This window comes from Opisthocomus hoazin, chromosome 5, assembly GCF_030867145.1.
Source record: "Opisthocomus hoazin isolate bOpiHoa1 chromosome 5, bOpiHoa1.hap1, whole genome shotgun sequence".
Classification (NCBI taxonomy): Eukaryota; Metazoa; Chordata; class Aves; order Opisthocomiformes; family Opisthocomidae; genus Opisthocomus; species Opisthocomus hoazin.
Genome location: NC_134418.1, coordinates 85,925,824 through 85,945,758, shown reverse-complemented (window position 1 = coordinate 85,945,758; position 19,935 = coordinate 85,925,824). Strand labels below are relative to the sequence as shown.

General features: G+C 39.6%; 1 protein-coding gene across 1 annotated transcript in view; it reads right to left on the bottom strand.

Annotated features, from left to right (window-relative positions):
* CORIN (corin, serine peptidase) overlaps positions 1 to 19,935 on the bottom strand; it is a 129,316-nt gene that overhangs the window by 20,961 nt on the left and 88,420 nt on the right. The window contains exons 10-15 of the mRNA XM_075422040.1: positions 18,282 to 18,380; positions 12,223 to 12,454; positions 9,792 to 9,937; positions 7,571 to 7,678; positions 3,146 to 3,259; positions 661 to 771 (exon numbers count right to left, since the gene is read on the bottom strand). Coding sequence (XP_075278155.1) covers positions 661 to 771; positions 3,146 to 3,259; positions 7,571 to 7,678; positions 9,792 to 9,937; positions 12,223 to 12,454; positions 18,282 to 18,380 — 810 coding nt within the window. The remainder of the gene's footprint in view (positions 1 to 660; positions 772 to 3,145; positions 3,260 to 7,570; positions 7,679 to 9,791; positions 9,938 to 12,222; positions 12,455 to 18,281; positions 18,381 to 19,935) is intronic.

Genomic DNA, 19,935 nt, shown 5'->3' with positions numbered 1-19,935 from the left:
AGTAATAGAAACTACCATAACGTACAGCAACACACGTGAACTCAGTGAGCTCGCAGAGGACGTACTACCACTTTCCAACCGGCTTCTATTCAGGGCAATTTTTTTGAAACCCAGCTTCATTTTTATTTAATACCTGGAGACTTCTACTTTAGTAACACATAAAAGTATGAGGCCTAATCTGAATTTAGATAGCAATAGCAGGTTACATCATTCTGCAGGTCTTTAGCCGGTGTGAAGGGGACCTGGTAGGACTATTTTCTTCTCATAAGCTCTGAAGTCATTGCAGTCAGTGGCAATTTCACACTGATTTTCACAAGTACAAAATCAGGGCTTAGAAGTTTTGCCCAAATGAATTCTATGTCTGAACGTCTTCCTACTCTCTCTTCTATCCACAACGCTTTCCAGATTTTACACACCACCTACACGTTTTAGAACTTCCCTGCCGTGTCCCTTGGCTCAAAGCTTTGCACTGTGACACTTCTTCACACCCAGCCTTTCCTTACTCTCTTGCCTGCTTTCCTGACCTCAACCCAGTCTCCCTTTGGTGATAACGGGAGCATCTCTCCACCGCTGCAGTTGTCTTCTGAATCAAATCACCAGCAATCACTACCGTCACCCCAAGAGCACTTGCAGGCAGAGTGCAGCACGGCAGAAACTCACCGCAGTCCCACTCGTCTGAGCTGTCGCTGCAGTCTGCTCGCCCATCGCACCAGAGCCCACGTGGCACACATTCGTGGTTGGCACACTCAACTTCACTCTCTTCACAAGATGCTGCAAGGACAAAAACACGTTTCACTCTGAGAAAGAAGCGATCAACGAGAAGTTCATGCTGAGACTGACACAATGAGACGGAGGGCGAAGGTAGGCACAGATCAGACTTGTGGAGCGAGGCAGCGAGACAGATTTGCGACAAAATTCAAGATGGGCATCGCTGAGGCAGAAAGTGGTTGCTGCCATGCAGTGGCAGAGGGCATCGCAACTCAAAGGGAAGGACGGGCGTCTGCAAATGGCAGGATCTGCTAATACTTGGTATCTTTTGGGGTCTTGTCATATGAAACCTGCCTAAGCCTCTCACAAGCTTGAAGTGAAAATCTTGCGTTCCGTGCTTTATAGGAGACTGCTCCAAATCTGTTTATTTCTTCGTGTACTTTGAAAAAAATATTTTACTGTAATGCATATGTACTTGCTTTCATCCGGAGTTGTTACCTCCACTATGGAGGTGGGGAACTGATGCACAGATAGACATGCTCCAGCTCAGAGCTGGTTCCAGCTGACAGCATTAGGTAGGGATTTCCTGAACCTCTGTCCAGTGCAGCAACCACAAGAGCTTCCATCTGCAAGTGACTTTTAGCTTTCCCCTGACCATAACGAACCCCCACCCAAAAGGCGAGCATGTAGCACTACAGTACCCTCCCCACTAACACACTTCTCTTCCAGCTTCTCCATACCCCACCATTAGGGAATCTGGGGGGAGAGGGAGGGAGCGTGTGGAAGGAAGCTGCATGTAGTTGTGCCTGTGTTTGGCTGCTGTATAGCAGCAACACTACCACACAAACCAAGCATTTATTTGCAACACTAGTGCAAAAAAATGTACTCCACAGCAAAAAGCACACAGATAGAGCAGGCAGGGCTGCTACTCGGATGTTAGTGATCTTTCTGGCTCTGGAACAAAGCGTGCAGAACTAGAAAAAGCTCTCTAACTCTGCCTTCCAGAGAAAGCATATTTCCAAAGCTGGGAGCCCCCGCTGGGGAAACTTTGCTGTCATTTTGGAATATTCAAGCCCCCCATAAAAGCAGAGAGGAAATATAGTTCAATAATTACAGACTAGCTTAACTTAAGCCCTCAAAGAGTCTGTTCTCTGTCATGATCTTAATGTGTGATCCTAAGCAAAGCACTTTAATACCACCTTCCTTTTTTTTAGGTTACAGCACACAGACCCCTCGGAAGTCAAATGGTATAATCTTCACAAGGAAAAGCAGATTAAGAAGAGTTCTGTGAGCTGCCTCTCCCCCAAAAGAAACAGTTAGATCCAGTGATACACGCAGGCTGCCAGTTATTCTGGCAAATATGTTGATGTGCTCCACACAGCACGCAAAAGGTGCCTGCCATCCTGTCCCTGCCAACAGAACTCCAGAGACTCTGAAGCAACTTTTTTTAAAATTGTAAAATTATATCCTACAGTCCCAGCAAAAATGCTGAAGAAGCAGGACTGCCCAGAGAACTCAAGTTTCAGCTTTCAACCAGGTTTACTAAGCACCTCTGCTTTCTTGTGCAGGCTGTGTCACCCTGCACGTCTTCTTTAGCTGCTTGTCTTGGGGACACGCCCACACACCAGGTTTTCTCAAAAGAAAAGAACTCAGAGTACCACTAATGTATTTGTGAAAGCGAAGCTAACATCTCACGGCACCCATTCCCAGCTTCTCATGCAGGCTGGGAGCATGAGGTCCAGCAAAGCAGCTGCTGTTCCCAGGTCTTCCACGTCTTCGCATCCCACTAGTGAGCTGCATAGCAGCTCCCGGGGGGACCAGGGGGCCTGTCGGACACCGTCAGCACTTCGAGCTGACCTGCGCTCGGCCAGCGCGCCCATACTGCCCGCGTACCATGCTAGGCCTTGTATCTCTGACACGTATCACAGCTTGGATTGTAGAAGCCTGTGGAGCCAAGTGGGGAGGCAGAATCTCAGAATTGTCAAGCAGAAGAGGAATCAGATAAAGCAGGGAGATAGATGAAAATCACCGAAGAACAGATCAGAAGGAAAATACAGTGGAAATCCAGAAAAAAAGAGCAGTGAGCAGCTATACCTATATGGAATGAAGTTGAGAAAAGTTGGGAAAAGGAGTCAAGAAGCTACAAGGAATAAAGAAAAGAAGCACAAGGACACAAGAAGGAGGAGGGACAGACAGAGAAAAAGAGACGGGACTGGAATGGCCAAGCAGACAGCAACGATCCAAAGATGTGAACAACAGATGACACAAGATGAGGAAAGAGATAAATTGGTGCCACAGAAAAACTGAAAAGGAAACTGAGGGAATGACTAAGCCTTTCTGTCTGTAGAACAGCTTTTACTTTCATTTATGTTGCACCCCAAGATCCCAAAAATGTGATTAGCCTTTTACAGGACTAACGACCTGCACAAGCCCTTACAGCAGTTCTTTTCATCCATCATGTCAGGGCAGTCTGGGAAACCATCGCAGATCATCGTGTGTTTGATGCACAGCTTCTTCAGAGGACACTCCCAGAGACCCCTTTCTCTACAGCCTGGAGGCAGAGAAGCACGGGTTTGAAACATTTGCATGCAATGTCAAATCTACTGTCATCTTCTGCCTTAATAATCCTGAAACACCCAAAATATTTTCACTTGCACTATAAATTATAAAAGGTACCAATACTAAAGAAGAAATGGAAGTAAGATTGTCACAGTGCACACTTGATAAAGAGGTATAAAATATATAACACTTGATAATACTTCAGTGGTTTTTAAATAATAATCTATATTATGCTAGGCATATCTACAAGTAATGGCTTAGGCATTAGCTCAGTTACCTCAAAACCCACAGACCACGACTCTTCAAATACATTTACTAGTAATATATAGACTTTTCTAACCCTGAAGTCTGTAGTGCTTCCTTTAAAAGCGTACTGCACAGATCGTTGGTCTTTCAAAAGCAAATCCTATGACAGCATGGAATCTCCACGAAAAAGCATAGAAATATGTAAATCTTTCTGGCAGTGCTGATACAGAATCTCATGCAGATCACAATGAACAGTAGAGAGACACTGTTAAGTACTGGCCATAAGCAGTTTTCCTGGTTCTGTAATCCAAGTCAGAAAAGATTAGAAAGACCCAATGGCTGTATGAATCTTCAAGAGGGTTCGTTATCGCCTCTTTGAAGTCCTGCTAACCAGCCTCTCTGATTTCAGGGACAATACTTATAAAAACTGTGTCAGAGTGCTTTGATAGTAAAATTCCTGTTAGTCAGCTAGAGGAAACTAAGAAGGGCCCAAGGTACATTTTAGAAAAGTGTTTTCTCTTGGTTTTTTTCACTATTTATTTCCATCAACTAATAAAGCACTTCACTGTGATACCAGTTGAAACACTTTGACATACTAGTTGTCTTTTTAACCCAGAATCAAATCCAGGAGACAGCCCTGATGTCCCCACATGCAAATAGCTGAGATATGAGCTCACAAACTGCGTTTGAAGCAGCACCTCTGTTTGCCTGGACCTGAATTTACAGCAGCGTACCAACAGTCTGTTAGGCAGGTGGGCTATTTCCAGGAAGTGTTATTTCAGAAGTATTTTACAAACATGAACCAGAGAATCACTACTAGCTCATACGATTCCTGGAAAAATCTACTTGCATTTAAATGGTACCTAGATGTGTGGAGTGCTTGATTTTATTTAGGTTCAAAAAGCCATGTAAATAAATGTTACAGCACAGGGAAATAAACAAGCTGGAACCTGTGAAATTAATTCCACATGATCAAAGGACTTTCTTGGGTATCACCATTTTCCAGGCCTCCTTCTTGGCAATATTTGTGATAACTATTAATGAAAAATTAATTGAAACCAAACAAAACCTTTAATAACGAACAAAGAATGTCAGTCATGTTAGGAATTTGATGTGAAGATAAAATAATAAAGCTTAAAAAAATATAATTTATGAACCTTGCAATTTTTTAGCAGAGTGTTTACAATTAATTAAATACATGTTTGCTTTTCCCCTTCATCACACATTACAGTGTTACACTGTGAAGTGTACCAGGACTCTCCAAAATCTATCTTCGTGTATGACATAGACAAATATAGAGACAATTCCCTAGGAAAAATTCACTACGTACTGAATTCGGTGTGCAAATACACTGTTGTGTGGGTAGAAGCCATCTACTATTTGGTGTATTTGTGTTTCTTCTCTAAATATTTTTGTGACGTACATTTTTAATTTCATGACAATGACATGGAAGTGAAAACAGAGGTAGGAAAACTCATTCATATTTACATTACCCCCATCTCAAACATATGTTTTGGCAAGAGATGGGGATTCACATATGATCTTACATTCATGCTTCTTCAAAGTATGAAGCACCATTTGGTATTCACACATATATTCCCCATGCAATTATTTTTAAGTCATCAACATTTAGACCATCACAATTTTCTCTCAACTAAAATACTACAGTCAGAACTCAGACTGTAGAAAATAGTGAAGGACAACACTGATTTTGAATGTTACGTCCTCAGTTTTTGTAGTTTTGTTGTTCAGCAGCCAGTAAATTAATATGATCACTTACAGTCAAGCATATTTAATGCCACAAATTCTCTTGACGTCTATCATAATAATAATTTTCAGAAATTACCTTCCTGACACTTTACTGAAATGCACCCGTAAGTCTCACATTCAGAAATCTCTGTCAAATTTCCTCCCCAAATCCTAGCCTAAACGGCTCTAAAGTCTTAGGATTTTGCTGTAATTGCACGGGTGAGTCTTCCTCTCCCAAAGATCACGTGGAGGTATGACAGGGATTCCTAGCAGGAGGGACAGTGGGTGCTGAACACAGCTCTCCTCTGCCTGGGCAGAACACAGCTTGGTCCCTTCGGACTGTTCTACCTCACATTTTTGGCCAGAGTAGCACGAGCATTCAGAAGCTGTAGCTGGTCTTTTCCAGCCTTCTCCTCCCTGCACTGTGAAGCTGTTCCAGGCCTTTCATTTAAGGCACTTCAAATACCATCTTTTTTAATTTCCATGCTGACCATTATTTAATGGTATAAAACCAATTTCAAAGGATAAATCTAATAAAATGTGAGCTAGCCATTTACACATGGAAAGACCATCAAGCTTTGGTTTTGTCCTGCACACAAGGAATACGAATGCGTCAGAGACAGTTACTTCTGGAGCTCTACAAGGACTTTCTGTTCTTCAGTAACAGTATTACCCCTGGTCAATGTAATGTCACCCTGACAGCGATAATTTCCTAGCAGATACAGTCTTCCATATTTATAGAAACTGATAAGAATTCTGCTGATTGCTAGTGACATTGTGTCTAGACAATAGAGACAGAGAGAGATCTGCTCGAGAAATGAATGTCATATATTAGAGCAATATTTCATATGTTGATGTCTAGGAGAATAGAATTATCCTAAAAGACACGTAGCAATTAGTGCTCTGAGGAGTTAAGAACAGGTGGCAACAAAGAATATTTGGCAGGAAGGACAACTGAGACAATTGATTCAAAGGGAAAGAGATGACAAACTCTGAAAGAGTCACTGTGATATCAGCTCTGCCTTTCCTTTGTAATCCAAACAAGGGAACGACTTAGTATTCAATCCTCTTTCAGTGAGCATATCTTTTTTTTCTTTTCGCTTTCTTTTTGTGGGGGGAGAGGAATCAGGCAGAAAGAGGAGAGAGAATACAAGAGTGATTTGAAAACTCCCACAGACTGAGAATACATAGCGCCTTAGTGATTAATAACCCCTTGGTTACTCCAATCATTAAAACAACTTGCTCTTACAAAAGAAGCATTTTACAGAGCTGTCAAGCTTGAATTTTAGCTTAGCATCAGCTTTCAGATGTTGGATCTTATTTTATTTTTGTGCAGCTGAGCAGAAAGTATTTTATTGCCACGGTTTTGTTGCTTACATAAACTGCTTGCATCTTAACCTCCTCTCTGTTAAAAAAAAAACAGGTTGTGCACCTTAGCCCTATTCTGCTGGAATGTTTTCCAATCCTTTACTCATATTCACACCTCTTCTTTAAATTCCTAGTGATTTATAGTTTTTCTCTTTGCCCCTAGGGATGCCAGGCCACCACGCAGAACTCCGTGGAGGCTACACCTTAGTCACTTAAAGAAACAGCATAAACTCTCTTCTCCTTCTCAAAACTCTCTTGCCAGCACGTACAAGGATAAATAGTGACCAAGAGATTTGTCGGTTATTCTCAAGCTCCATACAACCCTTAAGTCAAAAGTCAAGAGCATCTCTACGATAAGTAAACTCAAAAATATACTGGAGAATAAACTTTGTGGTCACCACTTTATCCTTGTACCTACAGCTTGAGGTTGACCAGAGGTTGATCTGAAAAATGATGTAATTCTTGACCCTTGTAATACAGAATTCACTTCAGCAACACAGACCTTTTGTCAATACATCATAATGAGAACATTACCACGTATCAATTTAAAACTCTATTTATGAATTCAAGACTTAAACTGCCAGGAAGTCACGTTTTAGCTTAGCAGAACCTCCAGCAGTACCAAAATTAAATCTGCAGCATTTTTCATCTTGATTACTAAAGGAATAGTCAAACATCCTGGAATATGGTTAGCAGAATCTAAATGATCAATTATCGTAAATTGTGCTGACATTAATCAGGAAGGATGCTTGCTAACGTATTTTTACTGCCACTAGTCTTCAAAAAACCCACTTTCAAATGTATTTTTCTTGCAGAAAAAGGGGCTTATCCTCTGAACAGTCGTGCTATGGTTCAAATACCTGAAGCAAAAACAAAACCTCTTTTTCTAATGCTTCAACTACTCCTTATTCAAAAGATTCAACTCATCGAATTTATTTACCACAGCTGTCCTCATCACTATCATCCTCACAGTCAGCTTGCCCATCGCATCTTCTGGATGCCAGGACACACCGCCCGGACCGGCACTTGAAGTGACTGGGTGAGCATTCTGTCGATGACAAGGAACAGGGAGAAACAAGACTCCATCAGGCTCAGCGAAATCATCACATGGGTGCTTATTTATTTATCCCTGTGGCTGTTTCGCAAGGGTAAATGACAGGAACAGAACGTTTCTGCGATAGTAAACTGGAACTATGTAGCAGGCGAGGCTCGGAACAGTTGCACTGTGAATGGGGGGGAGAAATATTTTCCAGAGCTCTCCCTTGCATGCTGCCCTCTGCCAAATTTCAAAGCTCTTGCCAGATAACTGGCATACAAAGTTCAGATTGTGGGCATGGATTTTCAAGCTACTTTTCTCACTGTTGTGGTGGTGTGTGAAGCAGAAAGAGATCATCTTGAAATGAGTATAAGTGATCCCCAGGATAAAAACCCCACATATTTTGTCAATTGTGTGGCTGTTTGAATTAGTGAAACCACTTATAAATGCCCACTAATTAACCCTTACATCGCTTCTGCCTTATCTTACAGAGTACCATTTTGACAAGGGTTTATTTAGATGCTTTTGAAAAATCCACCCACGTCACTGACTTTGATGTAAAACCTCCATCGTATATTGCCTTTTTTTTTCCATCCTGCAAAATGTCTCAGATATTTAAGGCCGTTCAGTTCCTTGGGTAAATTTTAGGGTTCAATAAACAGTTGTACCAAAAATATCATCAATGGACTTGGGAGCCTTAGAAAATAACATTCTGGTGATAAAAGGTATGGGAACTATACTGCCAGCATTTAAGAATAACTCCTTATCAAAATAACTCCGTTGACAACGCATACTGTCTCAGCCAGCAGCATTCTTGGACTCAGCACTGACTGGAAGAGAAGCTGAGCAGTTCAGCACACTGTAATAACTCTGTCAATTATAGCTTAAGTTGGAAAATACCCTATATTTTGTAATCATAAACATATTAAATGCTCTCAGAAGCTTAAATTCTTTTGTTACGTCTGTTTTTTCAGAAATATTTACATAAGATTTTAAACTTCCCAGGGAAGACTTTCTAACCAACATTGGCAGTCAGTAGAAATCTGGCACTGCATCAACGTAAAATTCTAGCAGTAAGTGAACCCAAACCAACTCTGATAAGACTCCTTAATTAGTTACACTATTTCTAAAAGAATACTAAAACTCCCTCCTTTTTCACTGATTTTCCAGGAATATCCATTTCAGTGCTAAGACAATCAACAAGCAGTGAAATCACCTTACTAGGCAGAGTCGCTCTAATTAAAGTGAGAATTTTTTTAAATTGTAGTTTTTATAAGTGAACAAAATTTGTCTCTAGAAGTGGAACACACTAGTTCTGTATGCAGCAGTGTTTCTATGTTACATCTCAAAGCCAAATGATCTAATAACACAGGGAGGAAGGTTAAAAGACATTTGATGTCTGAGAAAATGAAATCAAGTTATTTTTCTTTAACTCAACTTGTTGGGCCAAAATCTTACTTTTCCTTTGCTACGCTCTGCTGTGTAATAATGCATAGTTCGTTTCCATCAGCCCACTGCTGTAGAGGGAAATTATCTCCTTGTCTCTCAGAAGTCCCACGACAGAGGATTTTATTACTATAGTATTACACATCTTTATAAAATCCTCACAGTGATACAAGTGCACATGGACTTTGCTTGAAGAAATAGTACTAAGAGCTACAGATGCTTCACTGGTTCTTCATGACTCCTTCACTATATTCACAGCCATACACCTCCACTAGAAGAACTATAGACTAACTAGCTTCCGCCCATTGCTTTCTCTGAGCAAGATCAAGACTGTGGAAAGACCGTTATCACCATTTAGGTGAGTAGGAGAAGCAGGAGAAGTGAGCACCATCAGCGTACTGCAGGCACTGTAGCACACACCAGTTCACTACTGTCCCAGCTATTTTACTGGTGCTTTGGCAAGATAAAGAAAAGGTATGTCAGAATCCCCACAGATCTCACATCCAATGACCACTGCAGAAGGAAACTGTAGGCATCCAAATTCCCTGAAACTCAATATCGAATCATTTCCACAGTTTAAATATCATAACTTGAAGAGGGGGTACGCAGAAAAAAATCGGTGACTTTGGGAAGCTAATTAAATCTTGAATTTCCTGTTCTACGTATTTACAGGAGTTACCTTCTACATCTTGATCTGGCGTTAGACAAGTTTGGTTGTCTGAGTTCTCGTCTGGAAACTGAGTGCAGTCAGTATCTTCAGGCCACTGCAGACCTACAATCCCAAGCACAGACTCACAGCGTTCCTTAGACTGTACACATAATGTCCTGAAGAGACAAAGTGGAATTGCACAAAGTAATTGAGTGAAAGTCTTAGAAATTCCCAGTGACTGCAAGTTAATAATCCTAGCCAACATGGACGAAGATGAAGAGCAAGGAAAAAATCATCTCTTCAAAGATGAAGGAAAAATCAGTTAATCAGATTTTTTACATTAAAAAAATATATATATACAAAGACATGCTGCTACTGTTGAAACATTGTATTACTGTATGCATACTATTACCTGAGCTATAACAGAATAGCCAAATATAACTACTTACAAGCATCCTCTCCTCTGTAAGCGATGGGAAAGAACCTTTTTTAAGTAGAACTAACCGCTTTCCTTCAGGAAAAAAGTCAAATACATTTTGTACTAGTGAAATGCTACCTCTTCTCCTGATGCTCCCTCAGAAACCATGTGGTTTCAGAAGGACAAAATATTTAAAACTGCAATCAAAAGAGCAAAGAACTCCCCAGTGAATTCAATAAAATAAAGTTTGGGGAAAATAAAAGCACAGGTCAAGCTAATGTTGAGTCTGTTGTCAGAGCAACAGAAGCTTGCATCACACCTGGAAAAAGGCTTGAATAGTCCTATCCTGCCTCTCAACATTTGACCCAATGTCAAATGCTTCAAACGTACAAAGAGAACTTGCATAATAGGAAAAGCCCCTTTTATTTTAAGCATTATTTTATTCATTTAGCAAATACTTTTGCCTGGAATCATAGCTGATGTGCTGTTCAAGACCATAGTCTTGTCTTGTATCTGTGATATTTTGAATCCCTGTATCAACTGCCTTTTTTCCGCTTCCCCCCCCCCCGCAATATTAACTAGACAGTATAGGATTAGGAACCTCAACATCCTTTTCCTGTCTTCCTCCAAACAGAAACATGCATCATGCTTAATAGGTATTTGTCTCAGCTGTGTTTAAAAACCCTTCAGTTAGCAAGACTTCATATACTTCCTTATCACTCATTCTCATACAAAGTTATGTATTATTTTCCTTATATCTGACCTGTGGATCTCTTGATGAACTTTAAATCCATTTCTTCCTGGTTTAAGCTCAATGAACATGGTGAAACATTTAGTTGTTTTCTCACAGAAGCTCACTTTTACCTGTTTGAAGGCCATGATGTCCCCTCCAGTCTTCTCTTGTTTCTAGACTCAGCAACTCATTTAATCGCACACTTTAGAACATATTTTCTAAACCTATAATCATTTGGACTTTTTGCTACTGTTTCAAAGACAATTCTCCTTTGTTCTTATAGATTGAAAAATATTCAATGGTAGGATCCCACCCATTTTTATTTCTTTCTATTTCCCTCATGTCCCTTTTACTCTTGCCTTTTATTTAATTTGATTAATTTTTCAAGATCTCGCTTCCAGGAACTGACTCCTTTCATGGAAGGCATTTTATTTCACTCATTTTCCTTTGATCTTTTGACCAATGAACCTTCTTTTTCATGCAATAAGCTTCAAGAAATGCAGTGACCAAAACCAATAAAACAGATCCATATAGGATCAATTATTTTATGCTCCTTTGAGAAAACAATACATTATTAATCTTCTCAAATTGAATTTTGTTTTGGGGGATTGCATGAAGAAGAGTCAATGTTTTTCTACACCGGATGAATCATCATTGAGTTGGGCAGCTGGAAGGAACGGATGAATGGATTGACATCAGTCAACCACGCTACCGTTACAGACTCTCTCTTTCCTTTTAGATCCTCCTCGATACTTGACTCACACCACTTTATAACCTCAGCTTTCTGAATGCCAGAATTTTTATTTACAATTATTATTTATGATTATTTACAACATTATTGATAATGGCAAAACCCTCAAATCAACAACAACAATATAATGAATACATTCTAAAAATTTGATTTTGTTAGCTGTGATGTCTAAGCCATTTCTGTCCTGTGTTCTCTGCACACCCAAATCTTTGGCCAAAGCTCACACTTTCCAAAAGCTGCTGCAAGCCATTTAGTTGTCAGTCCTTAGCGAAAGAGTTAAAATGTAGACAATCTTCAAAGCAGCACCCATCACAGCACGTATGGAGGAAATTTTTTAAAGTATTGATCTGCTATTCCTCTCCTTGTTTTGAATACTTCAGATATTAATCACACACACGCAATGAACTGCATCTAATGATCTTATAAAACATGGTTCTCTACCTTTTGCTATGCAATTCCAGAGCAAAATTTCTGGAATTTTCCATGGAAACATAAAATTGGGGAAGAGTGATATGACAGACAATGTCAGTCAAGAATTAAATGAAGTGTAGCATAGTACCTGCAAGGTGGGATCCGCTGATTTGTGTGGGGGTCACATTTTGGTACTAAGATTGTACAGGCAAAAAACATAAGGTACTTGTAGCAGTTGGTCTGAACCAAGGCTGGGAAAAGAGAAGACTCCCAGCTGATAGAGGCTTCCTTCTGCGTCCGGTGGCCCAGGTAGTTTGGGTAATAAGTATAGTTGTAAGGCAAGTTCATACAGAGCTCCAGAGTAATTGGTTCACACTGACCTTTCACAGAAAGAAAACAAAAAAAGAAACACAAAAGGTGTGAGATTAAATGAAATACAGAAGAAAGAATTATGCAAGTACTTGGCAAATTTATCAGTCATGGGATTTCCTCTCAGGCTTCAGAAACTAAAAGTGTCAGAGCTCAAGACCCTTCATGAGCTTTATTCATACCAGTAAAGCAAGGTGGGTTTGACCTCTGCCTGCCTAATAACCTATTTGGAGACTTATACTCCCTTACCAATACCTATGAACTTCCTGAGTAACATCTTAACTTTAACATGTAAAATAAACTGTTCTTTAAAAATAGATTTATTCTTTGCAGATCAAGTTTCTGATGGTTTTCAAGAGCTCCTGTACCACACAGCAACCCACTTCTTGCTGGTGTACTATGCTACCATAACACACCTCATAGTGGCAGGGCAATTGTCAAAATTAAGATGACTGGGATCATAGGATACTTTGGGTTGGAAAGGATCTCAGGAGGTCTCTAGTCCAACGTCCTGCTCAAAGCTTGGCCAGCTCTGAGGACTGATCAGGTTTCTCAAGGCTTTATTCAGTTGGGTCTTGAAAAATCTCTAATGACAGAGACTGCACAATTTCTCTGCATGGAAAACAAAAGGCAGGATTTTTTTTTAATTTATTTTTGCGTCCCAAGATCTGAAGGAAGAATGGGGAAAATTAGGTTATGTATTGCATGAATGCTGAGTAAGAGACAGTTTACATGCTAATAATTTAATTCAGATAAGACATAATTGATAATACAGAGAATGATAAGCAAAAGCAAAATAAATGCAATGGCTACAAGTCCATATGATTACACAGACTATAGCTATATACATAAAGTCCCCAAAAGCTGGGTAATTTATCACAAAACATATTGAACTGACCAAGCATTTTGGATTTAAAAAAATGTACAGCTTTTGTATTTCTTCCCAAATGGGTAGTCAGAAACATTTATTTGTCAATTTTCCACCACAACAGAAAACGACAGAATTTCACTTCAATTCAGACTGAAAATCAGCCTTTTATTTAGTGCCAAAACGAATGTGAAATTATTTAATTTTATTTACTTTTGAAATATGAGAAAATTCTCCAAGAGAAAGTGTACTATTCAAAAGTCATTTGTTATCAAAAGACTGCATATATTTGCCTATTCTGGAAGAAAATGTACGTTAACATGATTAATGTTCTCTGCCAGGCAGTTGCTAGTATCAGGTGCCAGCACAGTGTGGCAACTGTGTGATCCTACAGCTGGAGCTTTGAGAGGAGTTCGAAAGAAGATCCAACAGTCAATTATTCGGCGATCAGCAGAACTGGGATGTCTTTCTTGGGCTGGCATTCCCTGTTCTAACCTCTTTTAGCATTTACCTCTAACCTGGGGATCACAAAGCTCATTTTATACACAGCTTTTCCTCTCTGCTAAATCCTCGCATACTGCCAATACTGAACTAGTTATGTTGTCTCGCACCACTTAGTCCCAGCTTTGGAGCACATGAGGTTTAAAGACCTCGACAATCCTCCTCATATTACTGCCATTTACTTCTCTTCATAGTGGAGTCTCCCTTGTACTCCCACACTTCAGCCCCAGATGCCCAGACCAGTTTAGTTTTGACTTTTCCACAGTAAGAATCTTTTCCTGATGTGTACAGAATACTCTATGTTCATCAGTGTTTTGTGATGAAACGCGAGTAAGTGAACACAAAAGCACATGCAATACTCTAAGTGTTTGTATAATGTAAGATTATTCAAGACTAAAAGGTAGAAATGTAATATATCATTCTCTCTTTTGTTATGCCTAATATTTATAAGGGTTTCGGTAAATTCTAGAAGAAAATCTAGTCCACTGAAACACCCCTGTACAATAGCTCTTTAGATGTTTTCAATACAATTACAATTTTCCCACTGTGTTTAGAAATCTTCTATCCCATTATGCGCAAAAGTGTTGTTGAAGGTTTGAAAAGAATAATTTTGACTCTCACATGCAATTCCCTTCGATCCACAAGCAGAGTAACAAACAGAGCATACACTCCAGGGGAACATCCGACTGAATTTAAGTAAACCAGATTTTAATCTTTGCTTCTGATGTCTGTCCTACAGTTTAAGAGATCTTGCTACTCCCTTATTTATAGTATATGTAAGAATAACCTAATGAGTGGGGAACAAGGAATAAAATTCATTGCATCTTTTATCCTAAATCAAAAAAAAACCCAAACAGATTATGACTGTGTTTAATATCTTCATGTATTTATTATTAACTTGCTCTACCTACTGTATAGGAATTAGTTCCAAACATAATAACAGAGGTGGATGGGATATTGCACAGCATCGTAGAAAGGCTGAGATTGGAAGGCACCTCTGGAGGTCATCTGGTCCAAGCCCCCTGCTCCAGCAGGAGCACCTAGAGCCAGTTGTGCAGACCCATGCCCAGCTTTTGACTGTCTCCAAGGATGGAGTCTCCACAACCCTTCTGGGTAACCTGTGTCCAGACACCCTTGCAGGAAAAAAAGTCTTTCCTTATGTTCAGAGGGAACCTCTCGTGTGTCAGTCTGCGCCCATTGCCTCTGGTCGCGTCACTGAGCACCGAAATCACCTGGCTCTGCCTTCGTTACAATCTCCCTTCAGATGTTTGTTCTGTTATCCTAAATACCTTATAACTGCATTATAACGCCAGCCTAAACTGATCAGACATTATTACACATGGAGAACATCCATCATATTCAATATTGAGACGTGTGGCCTACGCTGTAGAACTTTCCAGCCAAAGAGTTCTTTGGGCCAGAAAATATTGCTTTGTCAAAATTTCCACAGGAACTCTCATCCCTTACCAAAGATGAAGTAACTCTGCTCAAAATATAAACAGCAACAATAACCTGAAAAAAGACAATAGTACTTCCAGATGTTATGCAAGAAAAATCTCTCCCAAATTCTCTTGTGGTTCCATTGCATATAAAAAAATTAAATAGTCAATGGACCAGAAAGGAAGAAGGAGACACAATCCAGAAGTCTAATTAAGTTTATGTGTTATTCCTGCTGAGAATTACAGACTGTTACCCATAATATTGTGAGGAAGCATCTTCACCAAAAAGCTCTTGTGTTTCTCATGACATGGAATAGGAACATTGTTTCAGAATTTGAATATCACGTGTCAAAAAATGGTTTTCACTATCTGGCAACATAGTCCTTGCCACTCAAACGCTTTCCAAAATTGCTGTCCATACATACAATGAGATACAAAAATCTGCATTGATCAGGAAAAGATTTCGGACCACAGGACAAACAGCTCTGGACCACAGTAAGTCTCCTACTGATTTATCCAGAAGGAAGATGAGTCCAAGAAAGAAAGCACACTTTCAGCTCTTTCTTATTGTGGGAAAGACTAAACTGCACTCGCACTGCTTGAAAGACTGTTCTGTTGTACAGGGCTGTAGCTGCTGTTCATGAAAGATAATTTGCTTGAGAGAACTGCTCCCTGAGTATATAAGAACCAGAGGCTACTGTGGGAATTTATTTATTTTCCCACTTGCTGGGTAAGGCTGCTGCTGGTGCCTTGTTTGCCAGCAGAATAGAGGACCTGTCTTACGCACGACAGGTGACTACACAGCCAGCAGCTGCGAGTCCAGTGTTGATCCTGTCACAATACATCAGGTACATTTTATGTGTTCTTTACTAAGCAGTTTAAGCATTTAAAAATTTCATAATATTTCAAAACACTGTCTGCTTTTGACCTGAGTAAATGTAAAGTTGCTACAGTTTTAAACATATATAACAGGATTTAGTATAACGCCTGTTAAGTTTTGGAAGCACTATGAGTAAAGAAGCTTTGAAACAGCAGATAGAAATATGGAAGTCCCTGTTCCTGGGTAAACCACAGTTTTGTGGTAAAGTCAGTAATGCTCAAATAAAAAAGACGAATCTTCAAATGGAGAAACTGAGAAGAAACACCTGTTCTCAGAGGCACAGGCTGCTAAAGCTGCTGCTTCTCCTGCAGGCAGAGAGATCTGGGATGAAACATTCTTCACTCCCAGGAGCCTTTAGCCCACAGAGAACCAATCTTATCATATATATATAAACTTGTGACTAGCTAGAGTGGAGTTATTCAAGTCAGTAATTATATCTCAATGAATATTCATGTATTGTGAAATTAAAAATCAGGAAAATAGCTCCAAATCTCAAAGACAAGAGGAGATTACTTGAAGAACTGTTTTCTTTGACAATGCCAGGTACCTACAGTTCCAAGGGATTTCAGCAGGAACTGCAGATGTGGTCAACAACCAGAGAAATTTGATCTGTTGTGATGTCTCATGTTTGATTTCTCCTTGATTAATGTATGTATCACAAGACACATTACTTCCTTTTCACCAGGAGGGGGACAGCCTCTCATGGGAGATAGTATCTGACCATGAATTGCAAGACACAAAGGAGAAAATGACCAAGAAGAAAATCACCAAGATAATTCAGTGAAGATGTCTGAGATTTCAACAAAAAAAAAAAATTAATTATTGTAAAAATCTAAATTTTATTAAAAGAGAGAGTGGCCTAACACTGGAACAGGTGTCCCAGAAAGACTGTGGAATCTCTGTCCTTGGGGATACTCAACACTCAGCTCGACAAGGTCATGGGCCATGTGACTTCTTTGGCCCTGCTTTGATCAGGAGTTTGGACTAGTTGACTAAAGGTGTGAACTAACTTCCTTCTACTGCTAAACATGGTACTTATGACCATCCCTTTTCAAAGAGTTAGGAGAAGCATTGGTAGAAGCACATGGAGAGCACATACGCCCAAGTATCTTATCTCTTTACTTTTGCAGCATCTGAAGGCCCCAGCACGCGGGGTGCCTGTCCAAACAAACACTTGTGGGTGACAGTCACAACTTTAGAGAGACGGTGGAATCTGGACTAGTTGACTTTCCCAGATCCATTCCAACTTAAATGGAATAACATCATCCAAACAAGCTACCATACAGTACCAAACCACACCTTGCAGAAATAACTGCTCAGCACAAAGCAATTACAGGATATGTCTACACATTCATATGGAAGTGAAGGCAAGCCTGCCCATGTGCCAAGGTGACCGGAATTGATGTGAATGTATTAACACATTACCAGGTTTTAATTAATTAATTCTGAATACAGTTCTACCACAGTTTCAAAACCTAGCCAAATACACTTCTTCTGAGTATCTGTTCACAGTGCTGCATTGCACAAGTGAGAAAGAGAGCTACTCAAAAGCAAGTGTACAGTGGGTGCAGGAGGCTTGCATGGAGTGGTGTAGTACAGGACACAGAAGTGAAGATGTGCAGTGTGGAACACCCCAGTCCTCTACAATATGTATTGGTCAGAAAAATAACTAGTTTTTCCAGTTTGTATATCAAAATTATTCCTTCATAAAAGGGCTAACAGTTCTCTAGACTACTAAACACAGTACCATGTTTTAAAGTACCAGACTACTAAACACAGTACCATGTTTTATTTATTTTGAAAATAAACCAGTAGCTTCTGCTTTACACTTATACTGTGTTGTTTATTTTCTGTAAACATGGAATGCTATTTAATATTAAGAAAAAGTGCAACTGTAAACACCCATTAAGAACGTATCAAAAATTCACAGAAGGAAAAATATCTCAGTGTCAAATGAGTATCTCTTAGCGCACCAATAATCAAGAGTTATGATGAAACTTTTGTTTCAACTTTGTCCTTTTCAATACTTAATCATTACACATGTGCATTAGATAGTAAATTAAAGTATTATTTACTGTGTCCTACCCTGCGTTCTCATCATACTCTAAAACACCCAAAAGCAGTGACAGCACGAAGCATGACCTACTTACTGCAGTTTGTCTGGCTGTTCCTCATCTCACAGGGAGAAGTTCCACAGGGATCAGGACAGGACGTGCATCTCTGGTCTCCCTCCTGACAGATGGTTTGACCTGAGGAAAACAGAAATTTACTATTCTAGTTATTTACCAGACTAATAAAAATGGCTGGAGTGTAGCGATGAGAAAATCCAGAGTTTACATTACAATTAAGTACTTCCTTGACATAGTTGAGTAAGTACCCTACAGCATTTCAAGTGAAGCATGGAAGTGTAAGGAAGACAAGTGTGCAGCACTGTCCAGATGTCACTTTTCTTTACCCCTGTGTTTAATATAAGGATTTATATCCCAGTTTCTGAATGAGAGGTACGGATGTCTGAAAGCCATTTACCATGATCCTCTGGCAGAGTATGAAAAGTCACAGAAATCAGATTTGAAAGGGAACAATAGGTCCTAGCTGAAAGACAATACCCTCTGGAAAGTATTCTTCGGTGCCATTCAGTTGATCTGCTTCTCATTTTATGATTGTTTTGGTGGACAATAAAAACCATCCTGAAGAAAAGTCATCAGAGCTGAAGCTTTATTGTACTGCTTTCACTGTTTAATAAAACAAACAACAACAAAAAGAAACCCCGAAAAGACTACGGTCCTGAAGACAGAATTCAGAGTATCTCAAACTAGCACTTCATCAAAAAGTTTCAGAGCACATTACCTGGGCAGTTAGTTTCTCTGACAAATCCCTGCACTTTTCTATATCTCACAGCAGCGATAGATCCTTTCCAAACCACTAAATTCTCTCTTCCATATGACTTCTGCAAAATCAGTCATTTAATTTACTATCCTGTACACAGAGACTGAACAGTTTGGATTTCATCATCTCACCCTGTTTGAAATGGTTAATTGCAAGTATTGCTTAGTGTCTGTATTGCACTACTGTCAACAAACATTAAGCAATCAGTCACGACATCCTTATACTGGGCATAGTGAAAATGCTGCAGAAACATCTTTTTTCAATGTCCTTGACAACAACCTTGTCCCAAAGAACTGACGATGTAGTCATACCTATTCATAATTATGTGGATTTACTTCCCCTCATACAAGTTATATATCGAAGCAACGGAGGTCCTTTTTTTTGCTGTAGCAATTGACTGCCTTATTTTACAGGTGCATCTGATTGCAAAATGGAACTTGAAAGGTAGGGAAAACCTTTTGACTTCTAAAGATGTCACAAATTAAAATACATTTTTACAGTTTTCTCCAATTTCTTCTTATCCCACAGTGGAAGAGTTTCTCAACTCTTTAAAAATCCCTGTGCTGCAGTGTAGATTCTTTTGATTGGAACACAGTCAATGCTGAATTTCTATAAACACACTCTGCCCCGTCTTTTGAAGGGATAACAGAACTGGCTATAATAATAATTCTTGCATTGAAGGAAAGGTGCAGTCTGAAAATATACCTTGCCACAAATAAGAGAACGATGAGTGAAAAATACCTTCAAATGCTGAAACCGTCACAACATGACAACATCTCTTTCTGAGTATCAAAATGTGCCACAGCACAGAAGTCTTCGGGAAACCATGTTCCAGGCCTCAAGAAAGTGCCTGGTTTCCTTTTTTTTCATACAGTCCATCATGAGACAGCTATTAAGTAGCTGTGAAAACTTAAATTT